The sequence below is a fragment of the Malus sylvestris genome, chromosome 17 (genome assembly GCF_916048215.2).
Source record: "Malus sylvestris chromosome 17, drMalSylv7.2, whole genome shotgun sequence".
Taxonomy (NCBI): domain Eukaryota; kingdom Viridiplantae; phylum Streptophyta; class Magnoliopsida; order Rosales; family Rosaceae; genus Malus; species Malus sylvestris.
In genome coordinates this window covers 10,377,494-10,403,739 of record NC_062276.1, presented here as the reverse complement: position 1 = coordinate 10,403,739, position 26,246 = coordinate 10,377,494, and the positions used below count along the sequence as shown (strand labels likewise).

The 26,246-nt window shown below is 38.6% G+C and overlaps 2 protein-coding genes and 1 long non-coding RNA gene across 4 annotated transcripts; 1 reads left to right on the top strand and 2 right to left on the bottom strand.

The window, feature by feature from the left end:
* Positions 1-177: 177 nt before the first annotated feature.
* Positions 178-4,835, bottom strand: LOC126609819 (cytochrome P450 724B1-like). Its single transcript, XM_050277741.1, has 9 exons — positions 4,528-4,835; positions 4,090-4,414; positions 3,819-3,971; positions 3,275-3,529; positions 2,868-2,954; positions 2,271-2,349; positions 2,028-2,134; positions 1,461-1,591; positions 178-507 (listed from the first exon to the last, which is right to left on the bottom strand). Exons 1-9 carry the CDS (start codon positions 4,746-4,748, stop codon positions 414-416), a joined length of 1,452 nt encoding a protein of 483 aa, XP_050133698.1. The 5' UTR covers positions 4,749-4,835; the 3' UTR covers positions 178-413.
* A 901-nt stretch (positions 4,836-5,736) lies between these two features.
* On the bottom strand, positions 5,737-21,836 carry LOC126612465 (uncharacterized). Its single transcript, XR_007619128.1, has 2 exons — positions 20,881-21,836; positions 5,737-10,268 (listed from the first exon to the last, which is right to left on the bottom strand). It is a non-coding gene; the product is annotated as an uncharacterized LOC126612465 (long non-coding RNA).
* On the top strand, positions 7,782-24,881 carry LOC126612464 (uncharacterized). 2 transcript variants are annotated; one of them, XM_050280888.1, is made up of 3 exons: positions 7,782-7,896; positions 8,808-9,636; positions 24,501-24,881. In XM_050280888.1, exons 2-3 carry the CDS (start codon positions 9,313-9,315, stop codon positions 24,720-24,722), a joined length of 546 nt encoding a protein of 181 aa, XP_050136845.1. In that variant the 5' UTR covers positions 7,782-7,896; positions 8,808-9,312; the 3' UTR covers positions 24,723-24,881. The 2 variants fall into 2 exon arrangements, 1 of the variants encoding a protein (XP_050136845.1); XR_007619127.1 differs by lacking the exons at positions 8,808-9,636; positions 24,501-24,881 and adding an exon at positions 23,672-24,097.
* Positions 24,882-26,246: the final 1,365 nt, after the last annotated feature.

Sequence of the window (26,246 nt, the reverse complement as noted above, 5' to 3'; positions counted from 1 at the left end):
TGTGATAAACACTATTGATACTAGCATGTAAAAAGAACCCCTATTGAAATTGGTGTTGCCATACATAAATTTATCATACGTGAGATAATAATGGGAGAGCAGCCCAGTGTGAGACGTAGCCTACTCCCCTACATTCTTAGTGTAGATGATATTGTTTGTTCAAAAAACAAAAGGAGATAGAGAAGAAGGAGAGATTATCATCATTTATGTAAAGAAACAATTGGAAGAAATTGAAATTTACAGAATTAGAACTTTTCAATCTGAAATTTATGTAGCATATGGAATCAGAGGCCTAGATCCACCAAAAATATACTCGGGTAGGTGCCCATCTCCAAGACTCCAAACACCAGCAGAGAGAGAGAGAGAGAGAGAAGAAATTAAGAGATGGTCACAGCAAGCTTGCCATGCATCAGTTAATGGGGGCAATGCTCCAGGTACAGTGGCAATCCTCTTTGAAATTCTACGTATGGAAACGCTACGGGTTCGTCGTCGTCCTCGGTCCTCCACCTACACATGAAAGTTGGTTCAACTTAGTTCCATTTGCTTTTATAGTCCAACTATACAGTGCAAAAGAGGGATATATAAAAAAAAAAATATATATATATATATATATATATATATTATTTCTATTTACTATATTTTTTAAATTAAAAATTGACATTTATAGTTGTTTATGTTAATGAGATTTTAAATAAAAACCCATAATTTGTGGGATTAAAAATATTAAAATATAAATTATACTATGGTATGTCTATACATACATACATACATATATAAACATGGGTACATTCTTCAAACCCACAAAAAATAATAATAGATATTAGGCTTAATAACATTAGTAAATTTCTTCGATAAAACTAGACATGAATAAATTCTCAAATAAAAGAAAAAGAATGTACCCATATAAGTTTAAAAATGGATTAGAAAAAAATTGAATAGATTTTATATAAAAAAAATGTTATATTTTACATATAACAAATTGATATATTTAAGAATGGGTACATTTTAAGATTAAAAATTTGAAAAAAATTACATGAATGTGTACTTATAAGATTAAAAAATTGAAAACATTTTTTAAAAAGCTAATGGGTACAAACTTATTTTAATTTTTTATTTATTTTGGAAATTTTTTGAATTAAAAATTAGTTAGGAGTTTAATTAATGTGTGAGTATTAAAATCCTAAATCAATTATTAATTTTTATTTTAAAAAATTATGTAACTGACATGTAAATTTATTCTTACATTAATGCTAGAGACTTTGATCAAAATCTGAAAACTAATAAAGTTTTAGTCAATGAACATTAGTAACTATGGACTGGATACTAATTTTTCCATATATATATAGGTGTGCTTCTGTGACAAAAGTTTTGACACAATTTACTAGCCCGTAGATTATAACATATTGAAGGGTTTAGATTAATCAGACATGACTTGGAAAAAATAACATTGATCTGATTACCTGAAATTCTGTACAAGGTGGTGGAGAAAAACAGCAACTTCAAGCTTCCCAAGTTCAGATCCAGGACAGCATCTAGACCCTCCACCGAAGGGAGTAAATTTCTTGCATACATGGTCTTGGCTTGGTATTTTCTGCCCAAGTTATGTTTTTCACAGTATCATTATTGTGTTTAGATAATATACCATAAGAATAATTGCAAACATTACCAATTAAACTTCATGTCGTTTAAGGCCCATAAGTTCATGTATAAGTAGTCAATGATCGTTACACCCAATAGCACCTTGTTTTGACTGTATTTGATGAGGTCCCAAGTTCAAATTAATTTTGTTGACGAAAGTTGTTGCATGAAAAATGGTTCATCTATAAAATTAACTGGAAACTGGCCAAAGTAACAAATAGACTAATTTCATGTCCTTGTAGGTCTTGAATTACGTACTGTAAACTCCCACCCTTATAAGAGAGATGCGATTAACAATGTAGTGATGACAACATTATATTAATGAAAATTGGAGTCCATAGTAGACAAGTCGTGTTAGATTGAATCATGAGTTTGATATGTGTCATTACCTCCCATCTCCAAGGATCAAACTCAAGAGCACTTGCATGAAGAGAAGGGTCTAAATGAGCTGCACTAAAAACTGGTAAAACTTTCCAGCCAGATGGAATTAAATAATCTGCAGAAAGTTGCACAAAAAAACACTTATTTTTCGTTTAATTAATTAACAGATCAATCGTCACACACTGAAAGTGCAAAGTATAAAAAGTTTGCATGCTATTGTATGTCACCGCATTTTTTAATACTACTTTTACCTCTAAATTTTACATCTTTGAGAGCCTTTCGGTGCACGAATTTTACAACGTTTCCACATCTGAGAGCTTCGTTAATGACCTGCAAATGACATACATGTACATGCTTGCATTCTTCAATTAAGGATGGGCTCATTCTCCCACTTACTTATAACATATTTTTACTATAAAAATTTTATAACTGATACTATTCAATCTTCTAATCAATATTTGAAGATCATCTCTACAAAAAATTATTCGAATTGAATATCATTTTGTCATCTAAATGTATTAAATAAATCAATAGTTTCATCATGAATATGTTATATGATACCTACACCATTGATTTATTTGATACATTTAGATGAGTAAACGATATCCGATTCACATAATTTTTATTATAGAGATGATCTTCAAATGAAGATTAAGAGATTTAATGTGCCAATTATGAAATTTCGACTATGAAGATACGTTATTTGTAAGTGAAGAATGAGCACATCCCCAATTAGAGGGATGCAAGTATTATAGAAAAAAATGTGCAAATTAAATCTCTGACAAAGAATAAAGCTTGAACAATTATATAATAAAATACTAAAAAAATAGTGAGATTTTTTGTCTTACATTTTGGGTGAATTCCATTTTTTTATAGTCGTCCCAGTTCAGATACTCATCTTTCTGCTTCACTCTTCTAATGTTCTGATGCTCTACCTGTATGTCAAAAAATAAAGGGATGTGATATCTATACATCTCTTTTTACTTTTTATACATTTTTTTTAATTTTTTGCCTTCGGATCGATGAAATAAAGAATATCAACGGATAGAAATTAACAAGGGGTGTGTGAGAAGTAAAAAATGATGTGTGGATAGCACATCCCAAAATAAAATATTAAAAAATTAATATCATTTTGTCTTGGCCAAAAAAGGAGAAATGAATTATAAATAATTGATATATTAAAGGAAGTTAATCAAATGTAACTTACTAACTTTTGTATGAAAGAGGAGATAACTGTTCTTGGGTAAGTAATTACCTTTAATCGTTGTAATGCAGATGGTGATTGGGCTAGAAAATAAACTACCATGGCCATCAAGAGAGAGGTGGTTTCATAGCCACCCAATAGAGAATCCAAGATAAAACTCACTTTCTCATCTTCAGACAAGGAATCAACATCCAGAAGTATCTCAAGGAAATCACTTCTTTTAGTACAAGAATTCGTGCTCCCATCTGCATTTCTTCTTCTTTCCTCTATGATTGCTTTCACAGTTGAAGATATCCTGCTTCTAGCCTGTAAAGAGAAATAATAATTGTCACACTACATGCCTAGCTACTTTTTTGTAATAAACAAGAAGAGAGACCCATACATGTAGCTGATTTTGTATTAAAAAGATATAGAGACTTTTATCTTGGAGGAAAATGTTCTCTTGTCATACTATCTGACAACATATATAAACATACTTACAATCATTAATTATGTTGATTTTTATTTGAATTTGCGATTCTAATTCACAATTTGGCAAAATAAACATTGTTTTGCAAAACAAGTTTGCGTAAAACATTATTCGTATATTAGGTACCTTAACAGCTCTTGCATATGGGGTTCCAGGAATATAGAGAGGAAGAGAAATGAGCCCTCTCATGAAAGTCAGGAAATCTTCAAGAATTTGTGTAGCCTGTGGCTCAACTGGGGTTAAACCTAGCACTTGCTTCACTATTACATTGAATGTGAACTGCACGCATGTGGAACCAAAAATAATTAATATTTGTGTAATTAAACCATATGATCAACATAAAAGAAAGAGAGAAAAATATATACTAATCCATGATAATATATATACTCAAAAATACCTTTCTGGCTTCCTCACAGAAGATGACTTGTGATTTATCTTTCCAAGAGTGAAGTATGCCAATGGCTGTGGCTTCAATGTCACTAAGAAACTCAGGCTTGGTCTTGGTGATGGTGACCAAGGAGACAGCCACATTTCTGAGCCTTTTGTGAGTGTCACCTACAGCCACAAGCATGGAGGATTTTCCAAGGATGCCATGGATAGGCTTTGGATAGCTGCATTCAAACAACTTACCTTCATTCTGAAGTATGAAGTAGTTCAGCTCTTGATCACATGACACAATTGTGGGAGACAAGAACAAATGGGATTTGAACACTTTCCCATACCTGAATTAAAACATAACTGACCATATTTAACTCTAACCTTTAATCAGTTATGTATAAACTAAACAAATAATTTTTAAACAAATATGAATTAAACAATATTGATGTTCGATTACCTAGAACAATGGTGTTTAAGGAATGCACCAAGAGAATTAGAAGGATGAGGCTTCAAGAAGCTAAGAGTTTCTCCCAACAGAGGCCACCCAAAAGAGCCCTTAGGCGGAAGAGTACCATTAAGCCTTAACAACATTAAGTGCAAGAAGTGGTTTAGAATTAGAACCAAAAGAAAGCCAAAAACCCCAATTAGAAGAACAAGCCAAAAAGTGCTTCCTGCCATGGACAAAGTTGTAAGCTCGAGCGATTGGGGTTTGATTCTTGTTCAGTATATAGCGAACTAAGATGGTGATGGGTGTCCAACTCTACACTACAGGGATAATATATATAGAGAGGAAAGAGAGAGGGTATTATATACTACATACGTTACACGTCTATATACCATAGATTATTACTGTCGATTGAATCAACTTTGTCAGAGAGGTCAGCTGGTCTAGGATCTAGACCCACAGTCTAGGGATACAGAGGAGAGGAGAGGAGAGGGAGAGATTGTAATCCCATCAACTTTGTTACAACCAACAACAACAACAACAACAACAACAAAGCCTTTTCCCACTAAGTGGGGTCGGCTATATGAATCCTAGAACGACATTGCGCTCGGTTTTGTGTCATGTCCTCCGTTAGATCCAAGTACTCTAAGTCTTTTCTTAGAGTCTCTTCCAAAGTTGTCCTAGGTCTTCCTCTACCCCTTCGGCCCTGAACCTCTGTCCCGTAGTCACATCTTCGAACCGGAGCGTCAGTCGGCCTTCTTTGCACATGTTCAAAATCACCGGAGCCGATTTTCTCTCATATTTCCTACAATTTCGGCTACTCCTACTTTACCTCGGATATCCTCATTCCCAATCTTATCCTTTCTCGTGTGCCCACACATCCCACGAAGCATCCTCATCTCCACTACACCCATTTTGTGTACGTGTTGATGCTTCACCACCCAACATTCTGTGCCATACAACATCGCTAGCCTTATTGCCGTCCTATAAAATTTTCCCTTGAGCTTCAGTGGCCTACGACGGTCACACAACACGCCGGATGCACTCTTTCCATCCAGCTCGTATTCTATGGTTGAGATCTCCATCTAATTCTCCGTTCTCTTGCAAGATAGATCCTAGGTAGTGAAAACGATCGCTTTTTGTGATCTTCGCTAGATTGCTCCGGTCATTAGTGTGGATAAGTATATAAATGGATAGAGATAGGAAAGCAAACACAAGATGTACGTGGTTCACCCAGATTGGCTACGTCCACAGAATAGAAGAGTTCTCATTAATTGTGAAGGGTTTACACAAGTACATAGGTTCAAGCTCTCATTTAGTGAGTACAAGTGAATGATTTAGTACAAATGACATTAGGAAATATTGTGGGAGAATGATCTCGTAATCACGAAACTTCTAAGTATCGGAGTGTGGTGTCGTCTTGACTTGCCTTATCTGTCTCATAGGTAGATGTGGCATCTTCTCTGGAAGTACTCTTCCTCCATCCAGGGGTGGTATCTTTAACTGGTGGAGATGCACAAGGTAATGTATCAATTTCACTTGAAGCTTACTTGTAGTTTCAGGCTTGGTCAAGCGCGATACAAACCATGTAGTAGGAGTCCCCCAAGTCGCCGAGCTAGGGGGTCTGCTGAAAGAGGTGACAGACAAGGTAAGCAATCAGAGCTCCGACTGATTGTTCACCTTCTCCCCATCTTGCAGCAGCATGAAGGATAAAGAGAAGAAAAATGAAAAGAGATGATATGAGATACTTTTGCTTTTGAAGAAGTAACTTTCCACAGGCTTATTCTTGAACTGAGCTGGAGGGTTTTCTGGTTTCCTCCAGAGTATAAGGCCGACTGAAGAATTTGAGGGTCAAAACAAGTCCATCAAATCTAGAGTACGTTCCACCCTGCTGATATGGGATACTTTTGCGTTTGACAGAGTAATGAATGTATCGGCACGTGTGCTGTTACGCTTGTCTTCACATGCTTCCTTGTATCCTTCGCACTTGCCCTATCTGTTCCTCAAGCAGATGCGGAATCTTCCCTGGAAACATAAGATGTTGAAGATGAGTACTCGAGAGCAATGCCAGGTAAGTAATCAGGTAAGGGGTTCCAGGCAGTCAGTTCCTAGCTGGAAGCTTGATTCCAAGTGCTGACTGATTGCTCTCTTTCTCCTTGTCTTGCAGGTAAAAACAAGGCCAAAAGAAAAGACAGGGAAAAAGCATGATATGGGATACTCTTGCTTTTAACCCTGATGATATGAGATATTCTTGCTCTAGTATAGCTTGTTTGCAGAGGTATTATCGGGGGGAAAGAAAGCTGAATATTTCGAAAGGCTTCGTTGGGAGTGCCCTCTCAGATATGATGAAGGGTTGAGCATTTTTGCAGGTCTGCCTGTCCGTTGGGGATGAAGGTCGACATATATAGGAGTCTCCCTAACAACAAGTAGTAATGCTATTCCTTTACCCTGCTTGGTCATAGCACGGTAGTGGGAGCTGCCAGTTTCACATGTTTTAACTCTGTCAGAGCACTTTGAAAAAGTGGTCTGTGGTATCTGGCTCTCGAGATTCGGAGAACGATGCATCTTCGATTTTTGAGAAAGCAATCATGCTGGGGGTATGACTCTCGAGATTCGGAGAGCAGTGTCTTTTCGATTTTTTAGGAAGTAATCATGTTGGGAGTCTGGCTCTCGAGATTCGGAGGGCGGTGCCTCTTCAATTTTGGAGCAAGCAATCTTGTTGGGAGTGTTGTCTCGAATGTGAGTAAAGGTTGGGCATGTTTGCTAGTCTACCTTGCCACGAAGCACAAAGGTTGACACACAGGGACTTTCCAATTATCCAGCAATGGTACTGTTCCTTTACCCTCTCTTCGATTTTGAGAAAGTAGTCATGTTGGGAGTCTGGCTCTCGAGATTCGGAGGACGGTGCCTCTTCGATTTTGGAGCAAGCAATCTTATTGGGAGTGTTTTCTCGAATGTGAGTAAAGGTTGGGCATGTTTGCTAGTCTACCTTGCCACGAAGCACAGAGGTTGACACACAGGGACTTTCCAATTATCCAGCAGTGGTACTGTTCCTTTACAGTTGTGGGTAATAATGTGGTAGCTAGACCTTCAAAATTTATGTGTCTAAACTTTTGTTAGTGCTGTTTCTTTGCTATTCTTTTACCTTTCTTGGTCAGAGCGATGTAGTGGGAGCTGCAAGCTTCACGTGCTCAACTTTGGCAGAGAACTTTGGCAAAGTTATTTGTGGTACCCATGAGCTATTGTTGCGTGTGGGAAGTGGGTGATTGAACAGTAAGATTCATGTGCTTTCTACTTCACCAGAAGTCTTCGACAGAATGCCCATAATTTCTGCAAAGCTGAGTGTGCGTGTGACAGGTGCTGACAAGGCTAGAAAAGTAGGTGCCTCTTCGATTTCTGAGATCGGCCCTCGTGGTCTCTGAGCAGCCCAGCTCTTGAGAAAGCGAGCGCCTCTTCGATTGATTCGGAGAACGATGCCTCATCGATTTTTGAGAAAGCAATCATGCTGGGGGTCTGGCTCTCGAGATTCGGGGAGCAGTGTCTCTTCGATTTTTTAGAAAGTAATCATGTTGGGAGTCTGGCTCTCGAGATTCGGAGGGCGGTGCCTCTTCGATTTTGGAGCAAGCAATCTTGTTGGGAGTGTTTTCTCGAATGTGAGTAAAGGTTGGGCATGTTTGCTAGTCTACCTTGCCACGAAGCACAGAGGTTGACACACAGGGACTTTCCAATTATCCAGCAATGGTACTGTTCCTTTACCCTCTCTTCGATTTTTAAGAAAGTAGTCATGTTGGGAGTCTGGCTCTCGAGATTCGGAGGACGGTGCCTCTTCGATTTTGGAGCAAGCAATCTTATTGGGAGTGTTTTCTCGAATGTGAGTAAAGGTTGGGCATGTTTGCTAGTCTACCTTGCCACGAAGCACAGAGGTTGACACACAGGGACTTTCCAATTATTCAGCAGTGGTACTGTTCCTTTACCCTTGTGGGTAATAATATGGTAGCTATACCTTCAAAATTTATGGGTCTAAACTTTGTTAGTGCTGTTTCTTTGCTATTCTTTTACCCTTCTTGGTCAGAGCGATGTAGTGGGAGCTGCAAGCTTCACGTGCTCAACTTTGGCAAAGTTATTTGTGGTACCCATGAGCTATTGTTGCGTGTGGGAAGTGGGTGATTGAACAGTAAGATTCATGTGTTTTCTACTTCCCCAAAAGTCTTTGACAGAATGCCCATAATTTCCGCAAAACTAAGTGTGCGTGTGACAGGTGCTGACAAGGCTGGAAAAGGCTGGAAAAGTAGGTGCCTCTTCGATTTCTGAGATCGGCCCTCGTGGTCTCTGGGGAGCCCAGCTTTTGAGAAAGCGAGCGCCTCTTCGATTTTTGAGATCGGCCTTCGTGGTCTTTGAGCAGCCCAACTTTTGAGAAAGCAAACGCCTCTTCGATTTCTGAGATCAACCCTCGTGATCTCTAAGCAGCCCAGCTTTTGAGAAAGCAAACGCCTCTTCGATTTCTGAGCAGGCGCCTCTCCGATTTCTGAAGCTTCGTCGAGTGCAGATTTTTATAGGGGCTGGCATTAAGTTCCAAAGCACACTTGAATCTCCACCAGTAGAAGCTTCATTCTTGCACTTCTAAGATCTTGATTTGTCCGACCTCTTCTCTCTTCAACACCTTTGAAAATGTCTGGCCCCTCCGACCGTCGTTTTGACTTGAACCTTGTTGAATAGGCAGCCCCGCCTTCTCCAGACAACATATGGCGCCCATCATTCGTCTCCCCTACTGGTCCTCTTACCGTTGGGGATTCCGTGATGAAGAATGATATGACCGCTGCGGTGGTGGCCAGGAACCTTCTCACTCCCAAAGATAACAGACTACTTTCCAAACGGTCTGATGAGTTAGCTGTTAAGGATTCGCTGGCTCTCAGTGTTCAGTGTGCAGGTTCTGTGTCTAATATGGCCCAACGCCTATTTGCTCGAACCCGCCAAGTTGAATCATTGGCGGCTGAAGTGATGAGTCTCAAACAGGAGATTAGAGGGCTCAAGCATGAGAATAAACAGTTGCACCGGCTCGCACATGACTATGCTACAAACATGAAGAGGAAGCTTGACCAGATGAAGGAAACTGATGGTCAGGTTTTACTTGATCATCAGAGATTTGTGGGTTTGTTCCAAAGGCATTTATTGCCTTCGTCTTCTGGGGCTGTACCGCGTAATGAAGCTCCAAATGATCAACCTCTGATGCCTCCTCCTTCTAGGGTTCTGTCCAGTACTGAGGCTCCAAATGATCCCCCTCCGGTGCCTTCTCTTTCTGGGGCTCTACCGACTGCTGAGACTTCTCCTAAGCAACCTTTGTGAAGGCTCCCTCTTGTATGCTTATTTTGACTCATGTATATGTACATATTTGTAGCTTATCGGGGATATCAATAAATAAGCTTTCCTTCATTTCAACGTATTGTGTTAAATACACCAAAGCCTTCTTCGCTAAGTTCTTTGAATTTTCTTTTGTTAAAGCTTGTATGTTGAAGCTTTCTGAGTGGAGCATGTAGGTTGGGGTAGTGTTCCCTTAATTTCCCGAGTGAGGAAAACTTCTCGGTTGGAGACTTGGAAAATCCAAGTCACTGAGTGGGATCGGCTATATGAATCTTAGAACGCCATTGTGCTCGATCCTGTGTCATGTCCTTCGTTAGATCCAAGTACTCTAAGTCTTTTCTTAGAGTCTCTTCCAAAGTTTTCCTAGGTCTTCCTCTACCCCTTCGGCCCTGAACCTCTGTCCCATAGTCGCATCTTCTAATCGGAACGTCAGTAGGCCTTCTTTGCACATGTCCAAACCACCGTAACCGATTTTCTCTCATCTTTCCTTCAATTTCGGCTACTCCTACTTTACCCCGGATATCCTCATTCCTAATCTTATCCTTTCTCGTGTGCCCACACATCCAACGAAGCATCCTCATCTCCGCTACACCCATTTTGTGTACGTGTTGATGTTTCACCGCCCAACATTCTGTGCCATACAGCATCGCCGGCCTTATTGCCGTCCTATAAAATTTTCCCTTGAGCTTCAGTGGCATACGGCGGTCACACAACACGCCGGATGCACTCTTCCACTTCATCCATCCAGCTTGTATTCTATGGTTGAGATCTCCATCTAATTCTCCGTTCTTTTGCAAGATAGATCCTAGGTAACGAAAACGGTCGCTCTTTGGTATTTCTTGATCTCCGATCCTCACCCCTAACTCGTTTTGGCCTCCATTTGCACTGAACTTGCACTCCATATATTCTGTCTTTGATCGGCTTAGGCGAAGACCTTTAGATTCCAACACTTCTCTCCAAAGGTTAAGCTTTGCATTTACCCCTTCCTGAGTTTCATCTATCAACACTATATCGTCTGCGAAAAGCATACACCAAGGAATATCATCTTGAATATGTCGTGTTTAAAAACACGGAAATTTCGATAGAAATATCGGGATATTATCGATATCCATAAAAATTGAATAAAAACCACGGAAATTGTAAGAAAAACTTGGAAATTTTTATTGAAACTTTGCAAGATGTTTATTTAGTCAATTATCAATTAGTTTATCACAAAAAAAATTGGAAGGAAATGCATTGCATAATGGATTTAACTGATTTAAGTTGATTATATAGCGAGCTGGCAAACATTGTGAGTGTATAAAATATGTAGTAATTAATGAAAGAAATTTAAACACACCATAATCATTTATATATAATGAATTAGTATAATATTTTACACTTTATACATTGTATAGTAAGATACATAAGTGACTTAGTACCATATAGAATTCCTATCAAGGTCTAAAATATCGATGATAACGGAAATATCGGTAGTCCAAAAATACGGAAATTTCGATAGAAATATCAGGATAATATCGATATTTTAGACCTTGGTTACAACAACGATTATTGTATTAATAAGGTAAAAAAGAATTAGAGCATTTCGCAATTTATATTCTTATATTCGAGTTTTACAAAGGTCGTCGCTTTTAGTTTTCATCTCCGATTCAAAATCTTATGTTTATTTGGAGATTTGACTACAATATTTGGTTATATGTTTTTAATGCATTATTATCTGACGAGTAGATATAGTTATGTGAATATATATACATATATATGTATGTATATATATATATATATATTTGATACAATGGTCATTTTATTATTATAAAAAATACATATAATATTTATAAGGCAGTATCCAATTTTAGACCTATTCTTATATTTTGAGTTCTAAATTTCAGTTTTAACCATTTGGGTATGCACATTCGAAATGGTTGGAATCAAAATTCAATCTTACTTGGCTAGAAATTCAAATATGAGTCCTAACTTTTAAGTCTTCCGTGCATTGGAGATGTTTTACTTTATATTTAGAGTTCTAAATTTCCAATACATTAGAGATGCTCTTATGATTACGGGTTCAAGCTTATGTTAAGGAAAGTAATTTCAGCACATATTTTTTTTCTTTTTACACATATTTTTTAATTCTTGATTTTTAAATTGAATAAACAAAAAAAGTTAAGGGACATAAATTGTTAGGAGTACTAAGATCCAATGGTTATGAAATGGACAAGTGTCAAATGAGTATGAAGTTAGTTGAGTTGGTTATGTTGTGACTTAGAGTGTAAGCTACCAAAGGGATATTATAAATAGCTTGTAACAAATCATTGTAACTAATAAGAAAAGAATATTACAGTTGAATAACTGATTTTCTCTCTCTAAACTCTAATTCTTCTACTTCTCTCTCTGTCTTTCTTTCTTCATTCTTTCTTGTATCTGTATAATCCTCTTCTTCAAGAACATATGATGGTTTACATGGTATCAGAGCCCGAACAAGCGTAAAACGCTTGCCGGTTTTGTCGATCTTGGTTTCGATTGCTTCCGCTACTGTGATTGCTTTTCTTTTGCTTTGGTTTTCTGGAATATTGGGTTCTTGTTGATCGTGTTTCTGATATATTGGGGTGTTGTTTCTGCAAATCTTCGTCTGGTTCTTCACTCGTTAAAGGGTGCATACCAACTGTTTGTGATTTAGTGTCAGTCAAGATTCTTTGGAATTTCTCTACAATTTGCAACAATGGTAACAGCAGCTCAGTTACAGATCTTACAGTCTCCAATTACTTCGTTGATTTCGTCTGTTTCCAGTTCGGTTAATGTGAAATTGGATGAGACGAACTATTTGGCTTGGCATTTTCAGATGCAGCTCCTTCTTGAAGGCCATAGCATCATTGGTTTTGTTGATGGTTCAATGCCGTGTCCTGCTCAATTCAGTCAAGATTCCTCTGCTACTTCTACAGTTTTGTCTAGTGATTCGTCTACACGGATTCCTTCTGATGACTACACTATATGGAAGATGCATGATAAGGCATTAATGCAATTGATCACTGCGCCTCTATCTCCTGCTGCAGTTTCTTGTGTCATTGGAAGTACTAGCTCCAAAGAATTGTGGACTCGTCTTAAAGATCAATTTTCTACAGTCACAAGAACGAGTATTTTCCAACTCAAATCCGAACTTCAGACAATAAAGAAAGGTACTGATTCTGTCACATTATATTTGCAGAAAATTAAGGAAGCAAGAGATTTGTTGTCTGCTGCTGGTGTATTCTTCGATGATGATGACATTGTGATTCTTACACTAAATGGTTTGCCTGCTGAATTCAATACCATACGGTCTGTGATCAGGGGTCGGGAGAGTGTGATATCACTGAAAGATCTTCGATCTCAATTACTTGCTGAAGAAACTTTGCTTGAAAATTGTTCTCATTCACCTGTGTTGTCTGCATTAATGGCTCAAAGTAATGGTTTACCTTCCAAGAATCAGTCTTTTTCTGGGAATTATGGTAACAATAACCATGCTAGTCCGAATTCGACTGCATACAAGTCTTTCAATAATACCAAAGGCAGGAATCGGTTCACTCCTAACTTCAATCCCAAGTATGGCAATTACAAGAATTTTCATTCAAGTCCTGCTCCTGGAATCCTTGGTACTTCACCACCAAGATCAAACAATTATGGATTTCTGTCTCAACCTTGTCAAATCTGTGGGAAACACAATCATTTGGCATCAACATGTCGTTTTCGTAATACAAACTCTGTACAGGGTTGTCAAATTTGTGGAAAGAACAACCATTTTGCGGATACTGCTCCTTCTGGTTGTACTCTATGTGGAAATCAATATCACAGTGCAGACACATGTTTTCAAAAGAATTCTAATCCTCAACTCAATGCTCTACATGCTGCAACACCTAGTGGTCCATATTCTCCATTCACAGTGCCAGTGCCATCTGCACCATCCCAGCAACAAGTATGGCTTACTGATTCTGGTGCCAATAATCACATGACCTCAGATTTGAGTAATCTCTCCTTGGCAACTCCATATCCATCACATGAGACAATTCAGACAGCGAATGGTGAAGGTTTAGCAATATCTCATATTGGTTCTACACTTCTCAGACCTTCAAAGCAGCCTATTAAACTTACTTCAGTTCTTTATGTACCCAAATTGTCTCAAAATCTGTTGTCTGTGCATAGGATTTGTCTGGATAATAATTGTTGGTTGATTTTTGATGCGTTTTCTTTTTGGATTCAGGACAAAGCCACAGGGAGGATACTTTACAAAGGGCTGTGTAACAATGGATTGTACCCCATCATTTCTTCAACATCTCCTGCAGCAAGCTTCACAGGACATCCTGCAGCCTTTCTGGGAAAGCAAGTTCCTCACAGTATTTGGCATAAGAGATTAGGTCACCCTTCAAATTCAATAGTTTCTCAGGTTCTTACATCGTCAAATGTTTTCTGTGTTATTGATACAAACCCATCTCTGTGTCAGACCTGTTTAGAGGGCAAATTTAGCAAATTGCCATTTTCTTCTTCCCTAGTCAAGTCTGTCAAACCTTTTGATATTGTTCATAGTGATGTGTGGGGGCCTGCTCCGTGTATTTCTTTTGACGGTTTCAAATACTATGTCACTCTTATTGATCATTGTACAAAATATTCCTGGATTTTTCCTATCTGCAATAAAAGTGATGTTTTTGGAATCTTTAGGGCCTTTTACAATTTTATTCTCAATCAGTTTCAAGTCTCTATTAAAACTCTTCAAAGTGATGGTGGTGGTGAGTATGTTAGTAAGGCATTTCAAACATTCTTATCTGATAAAGGCATCCATCATCAAGTGTCTTGTCCTCATACACCCGAACAAAATGGCATTGCCGAAAGGAAACACAGACACATCATTGAAACATCTATCACTTTGTTACAAACTGCATCTCTACCATCCCTGTTTTGGTCAGTTGCTTGTCAAACTTCAGTGTGCTTAATCAACAGGATGCCATCTCCTTCTTTACACAACCAGTCTCCATTCCAATTGCTGTATAATTCAAAACCTGAGATCCAACATCTGAAAGTTTTTGGCTGTTCTTGTTATCCTTGGTTAAAACCTTACACCAACACTAAACTAGATCCTAGAACAACCAAATGTGTATTTTTGGGGTATGCATCTAAGTATAAAGGGTATATCTGCTATGATGTGACTAAAAACAAAATCTATATATCTAGACATGTCATTTTTGATGAGACCGAGTTTCCTTATCGGTTTCTTCACACTACACATCACTCTACTTCTTCATCACTGCCATCAGTCATTCAAACCCCAAGTCCAGTTCCAGATCACAATAATGTTCTTGTGTTCCCACACCATAACTATCATATGAATTCCTCATCAAATAATGTCATGCCAAATACTGTACCTATTCCAATCTCAGAAGGGTCTACTACCCATCCCGGGACAGTTTCAATCTCAGATACAGATTCTCCAGGTTGCAGTCAATCCATTGCTACATCACCAACACAGCCCTTGTCTTCCATACTCCCTGTGGTACCTGAATTCCAACCTGACCAATTGCAAGTGGTTCTCTCCATACCTCCTATTAACCTCCACCTCATGCAGACAAGATCTAAAAGTGGTATTATTAAGAAGATTGCTCTTCTTGCGGCTGTTCATGACAATGGAGGTGTTGACTTGACTCAAGTGGAACCTGCCACTTATAAATCTGCTTTAAAGACTCCAGTATGGTATGAGGCTATGAAAGAGGAGATTGCTGCATTACACTCTCAGGGTACATGGTCTTTGGTTCCTCTACCAAAACATAAGAATTTAGTTGGTTCCAAATGGGTGTTTAAGATAAAAAAGAATGCTGATGGGTCAATTGGGAGGTATAAGGCCCGACTGGTCGCTCAAGGCTTTAATCAAGAATAAGGGATTGACTATGGGGAAACCTTTAGTCCGGTTGTTAAACCAACAACAGTGCGGTTAGTCTTAGCTTTATCAGCACACTTTGGTTGGTCATTGCGACAGTTGGATGTGAAAAATGCGTTCCTTCATGGTATTTTGCATGAAGAGGTGTACTTGGCCCAACCACCTGGTTTTGTTGATCTTCATCATGAGGACTATGTTTGCAGATTACATAAGTCTTTATACGGATTGAAACAGGCACCTAGAGCCTGGAATGAGAGATTTACCTCATTTCTACCATCTTTGGGGTTTACATCTACTTATACTGATCCTTCTTTGTTTGTGAAACTGGTTGACAGTTCTGTGGTCATTTTACTTCTGTATGTGGATGACATTATTATTACTGGCAGTGCAACTACAGCAATCACTGAGGTTATTCAGTCACTTGCTAAGGAATTTGATATTAAAGATTTGGGTCCTTTACATTATTTTCTAGGGATTCAAATCTTGCAAAAGAAGGATGGCCTGTTTCTTTCTCAAGATAAGTATGTTACAGATTTGTTAACTAAGTCTGAAATGCTGCTGTCTAAACCATGTGCCACTCCCTGTTTGCCATATAACCGATTGCTCAAAGATGATGAGAAACCTTTTAATAATCCGGCTCTTTATAGAAGTTTAGTTGGAGCTTTACACTACTTGACATTTACTCGACCTGACATCGCTTTTGCAGTACATCAGGTGTGTCAGTTTATGCAGCACCCTATGGACTCTCATTTCATGGCAGTTAAACGGATCCTTCGGTACTTAAGAGCTACTCAAGGTTTTGGTATTCATTATGTCAAGGGTTCCCTGGATATTACTGCATATAGTGATGCAGACTGGGCTGGCGATCCTAATGATCGCCGGTCAACCACTGGCATGGTTGTATTTTTGGGCTCTAATCCTATTTCGTGGTCATCCAAGAAGCAAAATACTGTCTCTCGTTCCTCCACAGAAGCTGAATATCGGGCTCTATCCACTACAGCTGCTGAACTTGATTGGATCAACCAATTGTTGGCGTTTCTGCATATTCCAGTTATAGAAAAGCCGGTCCTCTTCTGTGACAATTTATCTGCTATAGCACTGACTTTAAATCCAGTTCAACATCAGCGAACGAAACACATAGAGGTTGATGTGCATTTTGTTCGTGAGAGGGTCGCAACACAGCAATTGCAGATTCATTTTGTGTCTTCAACCGAGCAGTTTGCTGACATACTGACAAAAGGCTTGTCTGCTCCTCTCTTTCAGACTCATTGTGCCAATCTCAGGCTCAAATTCTCTGCCCCTGAGCTTGAGGGGGGATGTTAGGAGTACTAAGATCCAATGGTTATGAAATGGACAAGTGTCAAATGAGTATGAAGTTAGTTGAGTTGGTTATGTTGTGACTTAGAGTGTAAGCTACCAAAGGGATATTATAAATAGCTTGTAACAAATCATTGTAACTAATAAGAAAAGAATATTACAGTTGAATAACTGATTTTCTCTCTCTAAACTCTAATTCTTCTACTTCTCTCTCTGTCTTTCTTTCTTCATTCTTTCTTGTATCTGTATAATCCTCTTCTTCAAGAACCTATGATGGTTTACATAAATAAATATGTGCAAAAAGAAGAAATTGGGTGCATATATCATTTTCTTATGTTAGAGGTCTGGTTCGATTTTCCATGGGTTTGAAGACAAAATGTTGCACACTTGAGAGATTTTATAGTGTGATTGATACACGAGATGGTACACTACGTATCTCTATATAAATGGTGGGATATGTATGTTAAAAGGTTAATAACTTAAAAATTAAAAAATTTCACTACTTACATAAAAACACGTGGTGTATCATCCGTGTTTCCGTTACAACTAAAAATTTCTCGCACATTTTAATACATAAAAGAGAATGCCAACAAGAGACTCAAAAGTATGATACTTTCTGTCACTTTACAATTTAACTAATACTTTTTGTCACTTCACAATTTAACATTAATTTTTATATCCATCTTATAAACATTTTGATAAAAAAAAAATATGAAATTACAGAGAGTCGAGAATCCAATTTATAAAAGATCCTTCTTAACTCTACATAAAATTAAAAAGTTTACTTAGTTGCCAAATCACCGTTCCCGACATATATACATGCTTATGCATGCTCTCTGTTACTTTTTTTTTTCATACCAGTCACACCACCCTTCTGTCACACAAAAGCTTTGAGTCCTTGTTTGCGACGTGAAATTTTTCAAAGTGTTAGGTATTTAAATGGGTACTGCACATATCATAAAATAAAAGGAAAACTAATGAAAAGGATTTGAAAACTTTGAGTTTTAATGATAAGGACAAAATAAAGGGTAAAGTGAATAGTACTAGGATTGACTTTTTAGTGTAAAAATGTGGTTTTTCGTTAAAGTGAACAGTACCGGGTGCTTTTCGTTAAAGTTCCCTAAAATAAATGGGGAAACAAAAAAATATATCATTTTTTTCACGTGTATTATAACATGTGAAATACCGTTTAAACACACAACGCTTAAATCTATGATTTTCTCCACAAGTATTATAACATGTAGAAGGTGCTTAAATCTCTCGTCTGCGACATACCTACCCACCTGCTGCGCAGGAGAGAAGGAGCTTAGCATATTTAATAGGGCGACAATTAGGCTTATACCTAAGCACATAAAGAAAGCTATATTAATCAAAGTCATTGCATGGCCACCCTAACACAAGTTACAGTATCTTTCAAGGATCATGGTCGGCTAATCCACGTTTCTACTTTGACTTATCATATTGTATCAAGGATCAAGGTCGACTAATATTCAAAGCCGCCGTAGATTATTTGTGAAGTTTGTTAGCTACACTGATTAAGAACATATGCTTATTTTATATATTTAGTACTTATAAAAATGCCTAATTACAAACACATTGATGTAAAAAGACAAATAGATCTTCATATAACGTCAGTTTAGCATTCCAAACAAAAGCACTGGTGAGGAGAAGAGCTAATCATTATATATATATTCTTGCAAAAACGAAGAATTAAATTGAAACTTGAAATCTGATACCAGTAAGTTTAGGGCAGTGCTATTTTCACTCCCAAAAAGCTTCTTGCCCTTATCTGAAAAGTGTTAAAAAAATATTATTTATACGTATACTACTTTCAAAGAGGCATGAAGCTTTCTGAAAATTACAAATAACGCTCCCCTTTAATCTATTATAGTCATCTCTTTTCTTTTTTGACTCCTTTTGCTGCACATGACCGGGAAGGGAGAGATTCACATGTATCATATCTGTTAGTGCGGCGTTTAGGCCCTAATACAAAAGTCTTTAACATATGCATGCGATTGGAATTAAGCCACATCAACGATGTTTAATCATAAAAGGTTGCCCTTAATTGTTGTTCAATGTGTTTATAATTAAATGGATGCGAATTTGTGGTACTATTTTTTTACACAATTTTTGACACATTTTTGTGAGGCTACTACTGCGTAATGTATTTCAACGATCTGAATCGTCCATCTTTTGGAGCATTGTTCATAGATCATCATTGCTAAAAATTAGACAAATCTAAAACTATGAAGACATTCATTTGTAGTGAATGAAATTGACGAATATGATTCTACAAAGAAACCCTAAATTCTTAATTCAACGGTCATATAATTTCGAATTTGGATGATTTTTTTGTGATATTTGAGGGAAGACCTGAAAAATAAACGATTTGAACCATTAAAATACATTACAGAGTAGAGCCCACAAAAATAAATATAAAAATTTGTGTAAAAAAATAGTGTTACAGATCCGCCATAGTTATAATATATAAATTACTACTTATCATCGAGGTCACAGACGTGCAAACCCAACCTTTATATTCGGTGCTCTTTCATTTATTTATTTTAATTTTAGTTTTTATTTTTATTTTTATAACCAATACATGGATGAACTAGCTATCTAGATTGAGCAGCACATGGACACCCTATTGGAAGAACCTTTATTGATGTTGCAAGTTCTAAGTTTTATCCTTTTTTCAACCAAAAACAAAATAAAATTAAAAGTTTTACCTTTTGTAATAAATTATATATCAAGATGCAATTATTGTGATGTTAACAAAAACAAAATGTACAAGTAGAAAAATTAATCCTATATATTCCTGGCCACAAAAGTACAACAATTAACAAAGTAAAATATGATGGATTGTCTTTGATTTCTTCTTCTTAAATCTGTTGGGATTAGAGTAGTGTATAAAGTCATCCACAACAATAGAACAGATTGTGTAGGATTGTGGAAGAAGCTGATCTTTAGTATATTTGTAACTTTTTTGCCTACAAAACAATTTTTATATTTTACTTTTGGAGGAAAAGAAAAAAGTATTCGTTCACGTACCAAAAGCTCTATCTTATTTGCATGTAACTATAAATGCACCCAAAAAATTAAAAGTTTCAATTTTAATTATAGAAATGAAGTCTATGCCAACAAGCAAGATGACATTAATTTAAGTTTCATTTGTGAAATGGCTCTCACAAATCAATTTTGTCTTTTTGTTAACATGCTATTAATTTTTTTGTTAGTGTATTGATGTGGCACATGAGCAAGGACTGATCTACTTGGGACAAGGTGGGTCAGCTGACCCTGCGCCCCCCCCCCAAGCTCAGAAACTCTCCATAGAAGAGTTGGGTGCTGCCTTTGAGAATCTGAGATGCCGTTGAAAATTGCCCACTAACTACTCGACGAAAGCCTTTATGGGCATTGGGTAGGGTAAGGTAGCCGCTAACCTCATGCTTTGGTATGCATTGCTATGACATTTTTCGATAGGCTCACTCGGCATGTGTTGGCATTTTTCGGCATGCTCACTCAAAAGCTATTGACATCAGTCGACATGCTCGTTTGAAAGTTGTTGGCATATGTCGACAAGCCTACATTATGACTTAGCAAATGACCTCAGACCTACCAACAACAACAACAACAACAACAACAAAGCCTTTTCCCACTAAGTGGGGTCGGCTATATGAATCCTAGAACGTCATTGCGCTCGGTTTTGTGTCATGTCCTCCGTTAGATCCAAGTAAGTCTTTTCTTAGAGTCTCTTCCAAAGTTTTCCTAGGTCTTCCTTTACCCCTTCGGCCCTAAACCTCTGTACCATAGTCACATCTTCGAACCGGAGCGTCAGTAGGCCTTCTTTGCACATGTCCAAATCACCGGAACTGATTTTCTCTCATCTTTCCTTCAATTTCGGCTACTCCTACTTTACCTCGGATATCCTCATTCCCAATCTTATCCTTTCTCGTGTGCCCACACATCCCACGAAGCATCCTCATCTCCGCCACACCCATTTTGTGTACGTGTTGATGCTTCACCGCCCAACATTCTGTGCCATACAACATCGCTGGCATTATTGTCATCCTATAAAATTTTCCCTTGAGCTTCAGTGGCCTACGACGGTCACACAACACGCCGGATGCACTCTTACACTTCATCCATCTAGCTTGTATTCTATGGTTGAGATCTCCATCTAATTCTCCGTTCTCTTGCACGATAGATCCTAGGTAGGGAAAACGGTCGCTTTTTGTGATCTTCGCTAGATTGCTCCGGTCATTAGTGTGGATAAGTATATAAATGGATAGGGACAGGAAAGCAAACACAAGATGTACGTGGTTCACCCAGATTGGCTACGTCCACGGAATAGAGGAGTTCTCATTAATTGTGAAAGGTTTACACAAGTACATAGGTTCAAGCTCTCCTTTAGTGAGTACAAGTGAATGATTTAGTACAAATGACATTAGGAAATATTGTGGGAGAATGATCTCGTAATCACAAAACTTCTAAGTATCGGAGTGCGGTATCGTCTTGACTTGCCTTATCTGTCTCATAGGTAGATGTGACATCTTCTCTGGAAGTACTCTTCCTCCATCCAGGGGTGGTATCTTTAACTGGTGGAGATGCACAAGGTAATGTATCAATTTCACTTGAAGCTTACTTGTAGTTTCAGGCTTGGTCAAGCGCGATACAAACCATGTAGTAGGAGTCCCCCAAGTCGCCGAGCTAGAGGATCTGCTGAAAGAGGTGACATACAAGGTAAGCAATCAGAGCTCCAGCTGATTGTTCACATTCTCCCTATCTTGCAGGCAGCATGAAGGATAAAGAGAAGAAAATGAGAAGAGATGATATGGGATACTTTTGCTTTTGAAGAAGTAACTTTCCACAGGCTTATTCTTGAACTGAGCTTGAGGGTTTTCTGGTTTCCTCTAGAGTATAAGGCCGACTGAAGAATTTGAGGGTCAAAACAAGTCCATCAAATCTAGAGTACGTTCGACCTGCTGATATGGGATACTTTTGCTTTGACAGAGTAATGGATGTATCGGCGCGTGTGCTGTTTCGCTTGTCTCCACATGCTTCCTTGTATCCTTCTCCCTTGCCCTATCTGTTCCTCAGGCAGATGCGGTATCTTCCCTGGAAGCATAAGATGTTGAAGATGAGTACTCGAGAGCAATGGCAGGTAAGTAATCAGGTAAGGGGTTCCAGGCAGTCAGTTGCTGGCTGGAAGCTTGATTCCAAGTGCTGACTAATTGCTCTCTTTCTCCTTGTCTTGCAGATAAGAACAAGGCCAAAGGAAAAGACAGGGAAAAAGCATGATATGGGATACTCTTGCTTTTAACCCTGATGATATGAGATATTCTTGCTCTAGTATAGCTTGTTTGTAGAGATATTATCGGGGGGAAAGAAAGCTGAATATTTCGAAAGGCTTCTTTGGGAGTGCCCTCTCAGATATGAGGAAGGGTTGAGCATTTTTGCAGGTCTGCCTATCCGTTGGGGATGGAGGTCGACATATATAGGAGTCTCCTTAACAACAAGTAGTAATGCTATTCCTTTACCCTACTTGGTCATAGCACGGTAGTGGGAGCTGCCAGCTTCACATGATTTAACTCTGTCAGAGCACTTTGAAAAAGTGGTCTGTGGTATCTGGAAAGGTGATGTTGCGTGTAAAGATTACAGACAACTTTATCCAAGGAGATCCGGCTCTTGAAGTTGGGAAAGTGTTGCCTCTTCGGTTTTCGAACAAGCAATCCTATCGGGGATCTGGCTCTCGAGATTCGGAGAACGATGCCTCTTCGATTTTTGAGAAAGCAATCATGCTGGGAGTCTGGCTCTCGAGATTCGGATAGCGGTGTCTCTTCGATTTTTGAGAAAGTAATCATGATGGGAGTCTGGCTCTCGAGATTCGGAGGGCGATGCCTCTTCGGTTTTGGAGCAAGCAAACTTGTTGGGAGTGTTTTCTCGAATGTGAGTAAAGGTTGGGCATGTTTGCTAGTCTACCTTGCCACGAAACACAGAGGTTGACACATAGGCACTTTCCAATTATCCAGCAATGGTACTGTTCCCTTACCCTCTCTTCGATTTTTGAGAAAGTAGTCATGTTAGGAGTCTGGCTCTCGAGATTCGAAGGACGGTGCCTCTTCGATTTTGGAGCAAGCAATCTTGTTGGGAGTGTTTTCTCGAATGTGAGTAAAGGTTAGGCATGTTTGCTAGTCTACCTTGCCACGAAGCACAGAGGTTGACACACAGGGACTTTCCAATTATCCAGCAGTGGTACTGTTCCTTTACCCTTGTGGGTAATAATATGGTAGCTAGACCTTCAAAATTTATGTGTCTAAACTTTGTTAGTGTTGTTTCTTTGCTATTCTTTTACCCTTCTTGGTCAAAGCGATGTAGTGGGAGCTGCAAGCTTCACGTGCTCAACTTTGGCAGAGAACTTTGGCAAAGTTATCTGTGGTACCCATGAGCTACTGTTGCGTGTGGGAAGTGGGTGATTGAACAGTAAGACTCATGTGCTTTCTACTTCACCAGAAGTCTTCGACGGAATGCCCTTAATTTCCGCAAAGCTGAGTGTGCGTGTGATAGGTGCTGACAAGGTTGGAAAAGTAGGTGCCTCTCCGATTTCTGAGATCGGCCCTCGTGGTCTCTGAGCAGCCCAGCTTTTGAGAAAGCAAGCGCCTCTTCGATTTCTGAGATCGGCCTTCGTGGTCTTTGAGCAACCCAGCTTTTGAGAAAGCAAACGCCTCTTCGATTTCTGAGATCGACCCTCGTGGTCTCTGAGCAGCCCAGCTTTTGAGAAAGCAAACGCCTCTTCGATTTCTGAGCAGGCGCCTCTTCGATTTCTGAAGCTCTGTCGAGTGCAGATTTTTATAGGGGCTGGCATTAAGTTCTAAAGCACACTTGAATCTCCACCAGTAGAAGCTCCATTCTTGCACTTCTAAGATCTTGATTTGTCCGACCTCTTCTCTCTTCAACACCTTTGAAAATGTCTGGCCCCTCCGACCGTCGTTTTGACTTGAACCTTGTTGAAGAGGCATCTCCACCTTTTCCAGACAACATATGGCGCCCATCCTTCGTCTCCCCTACTGGTCCTCTTACCGTTGGGGATTCCGTGATGAAGAATGATATGACCGCTGCGGTGGTGGCCAGGAACCTTCTCACTCCCAAAGATAACAGACTACTTTCCAAACGGTCTGATGAGTTAGCTGTTAAGGATTCTCTGGCTCTCAGTGTTCAGTGTGCAGGTTCTGTGTCTAATATGGCCCAACGCCTATTTGCTCGAACCCGCCAAGTTGAATCATTGGCGGCTGAAGTGATGAATCTCAAACAGGAGATTAGAGGGCTCAAGCATGAGAATAAACAGTTGCACCGGCTCGTACATGACTATGCTACAAACATGAAGAGGAAGCTTGACCAGATGAAGGAATCTGATGGTTAGGTTTTACTTGATCATCAGAGATTTGTGGGTTTATTCCAAAGGCATTTATTGCCTTCGTCTTCTGGGGCTGTACCGCGTAATGAAGCTCCAAATGATCAACCTCTGATGCCTCCTCCTTCTAGGGTTCTGTCCAGTACTGAGGCTCCGAATGATCCCCCTCCGGTGCCTTCTCTTTCTGGGGCTCTACCGACTGCTGAGACTTCTCCTAAGCAACCTTTGTGAAGGCTCCCTCTTGTTTGTTTATTTTGACTTATGTATATGTACATATTTGTAGCTTATCGGGGATATCAATAAATAAGATTTCCTTCATTTCAACGTATTGTGTTAATTACACCAAAGCCTTCTTCGCTAAGTTCTTTGAATTTTCTTTTGTTGAAGCTTTGTGAGTGGATGATTGACCACATATATCCTGGATCCGGCATTGCCTCACATCTAAAGCTTGGTGGGTTTAGGCCATGAACCAGCGGAGATCACCTGTTTCATCGTGATGGTCTTGGGGCTGAGGAAGCTGAGGGTGTGAGACGACGACTGAGAAACTTGCTGCTAGTGGTAGTTTTCCCAAGGGAATTGGGGTTCTTGTGATTGGATCTGAATGTGGGGTTGCTGACTTGCTGGTGGTGTGTTTTCTTGTTTTTGTTTTCAGTTTTTTGTTTTTGTTTTGTGTATTTTAGTTTTGAAATATTAATAAAATTGATTTTTATGATTAATTCATGTGGAGTCATATGATTGGTTACTTGGAATTTATTTGGTTTCCACATCAACATACTAATAGAAAATTTAAAGATTATTTTTATTGAAAGGTACAATTTTAGAGATTAAATGTAATAAAATATATATTTGAGTTTTCACTCTAATATTTTCTTCTTAATGACATATAAACTTCAATTTGCCCCAAACACAAGAACATAAGTAAAAACCTGCCCCCGCTACGTACTTAGTTGCTTTGATACATATGGGATTCGAGCATTGCATGCAAATGCAGTAAACTAACACAAGGTACGTAATAAAAAAAATAAAATAAAAAATAAAAAAGAAGCTAGTTGCAGAAGAAAGAATTTACTTCGATTCTGTGGGAAAAGTAACAAATAAAATAGTGGACCACGTACGCAAGCCGTGGCTCAACTTGCTTTTGGCATGCAATTGGCATGGATCCAAAGAGGAAAGAAACAATTTCAGGCCGAAAGAACAAGAAGATTTTTTATCTTTTTTTTTTGTTCAAAGATTTGTAATCTTGTTTGTAGTATTGTTGGGGTGATTCCACTGAGTCAAATCACAGATTGCAATATATGCTTCTTGGGTTCCTCAATTGTATTATTTCTTACATACAGGGACCATTTTCGTTGTTTCTTTCTACATCATTTCACTCGTGGGCACCAAAAGATCTGAGGCATAATCCCCAAATAATGTTCGACTGATGATGTAAAATATTGAACTGAGTACATTCATAGAATAAATTCCTTTACATATACATTACAAGCCTTGGCCTTTAATGATTAATATTTCTTTAACTAGCTAATACTATTGTTTAGAAGAAAAAAAAAAACTAGTTTACATTCAATTAGCATACTTGTGAAACAAGAAATCCTCACTAGTATTTAATTCATCAATGTCACGCTTGAAAAACACATGCAAATCGATTAAGTAGAGAGATTTTTTAATTTTCACATATATTTGTAATTGCCATCTCCTCTCTATCTCTCTCTCTCTCTCTCTCCACGATACTCGAAATGGCACGAGGGCATGTCA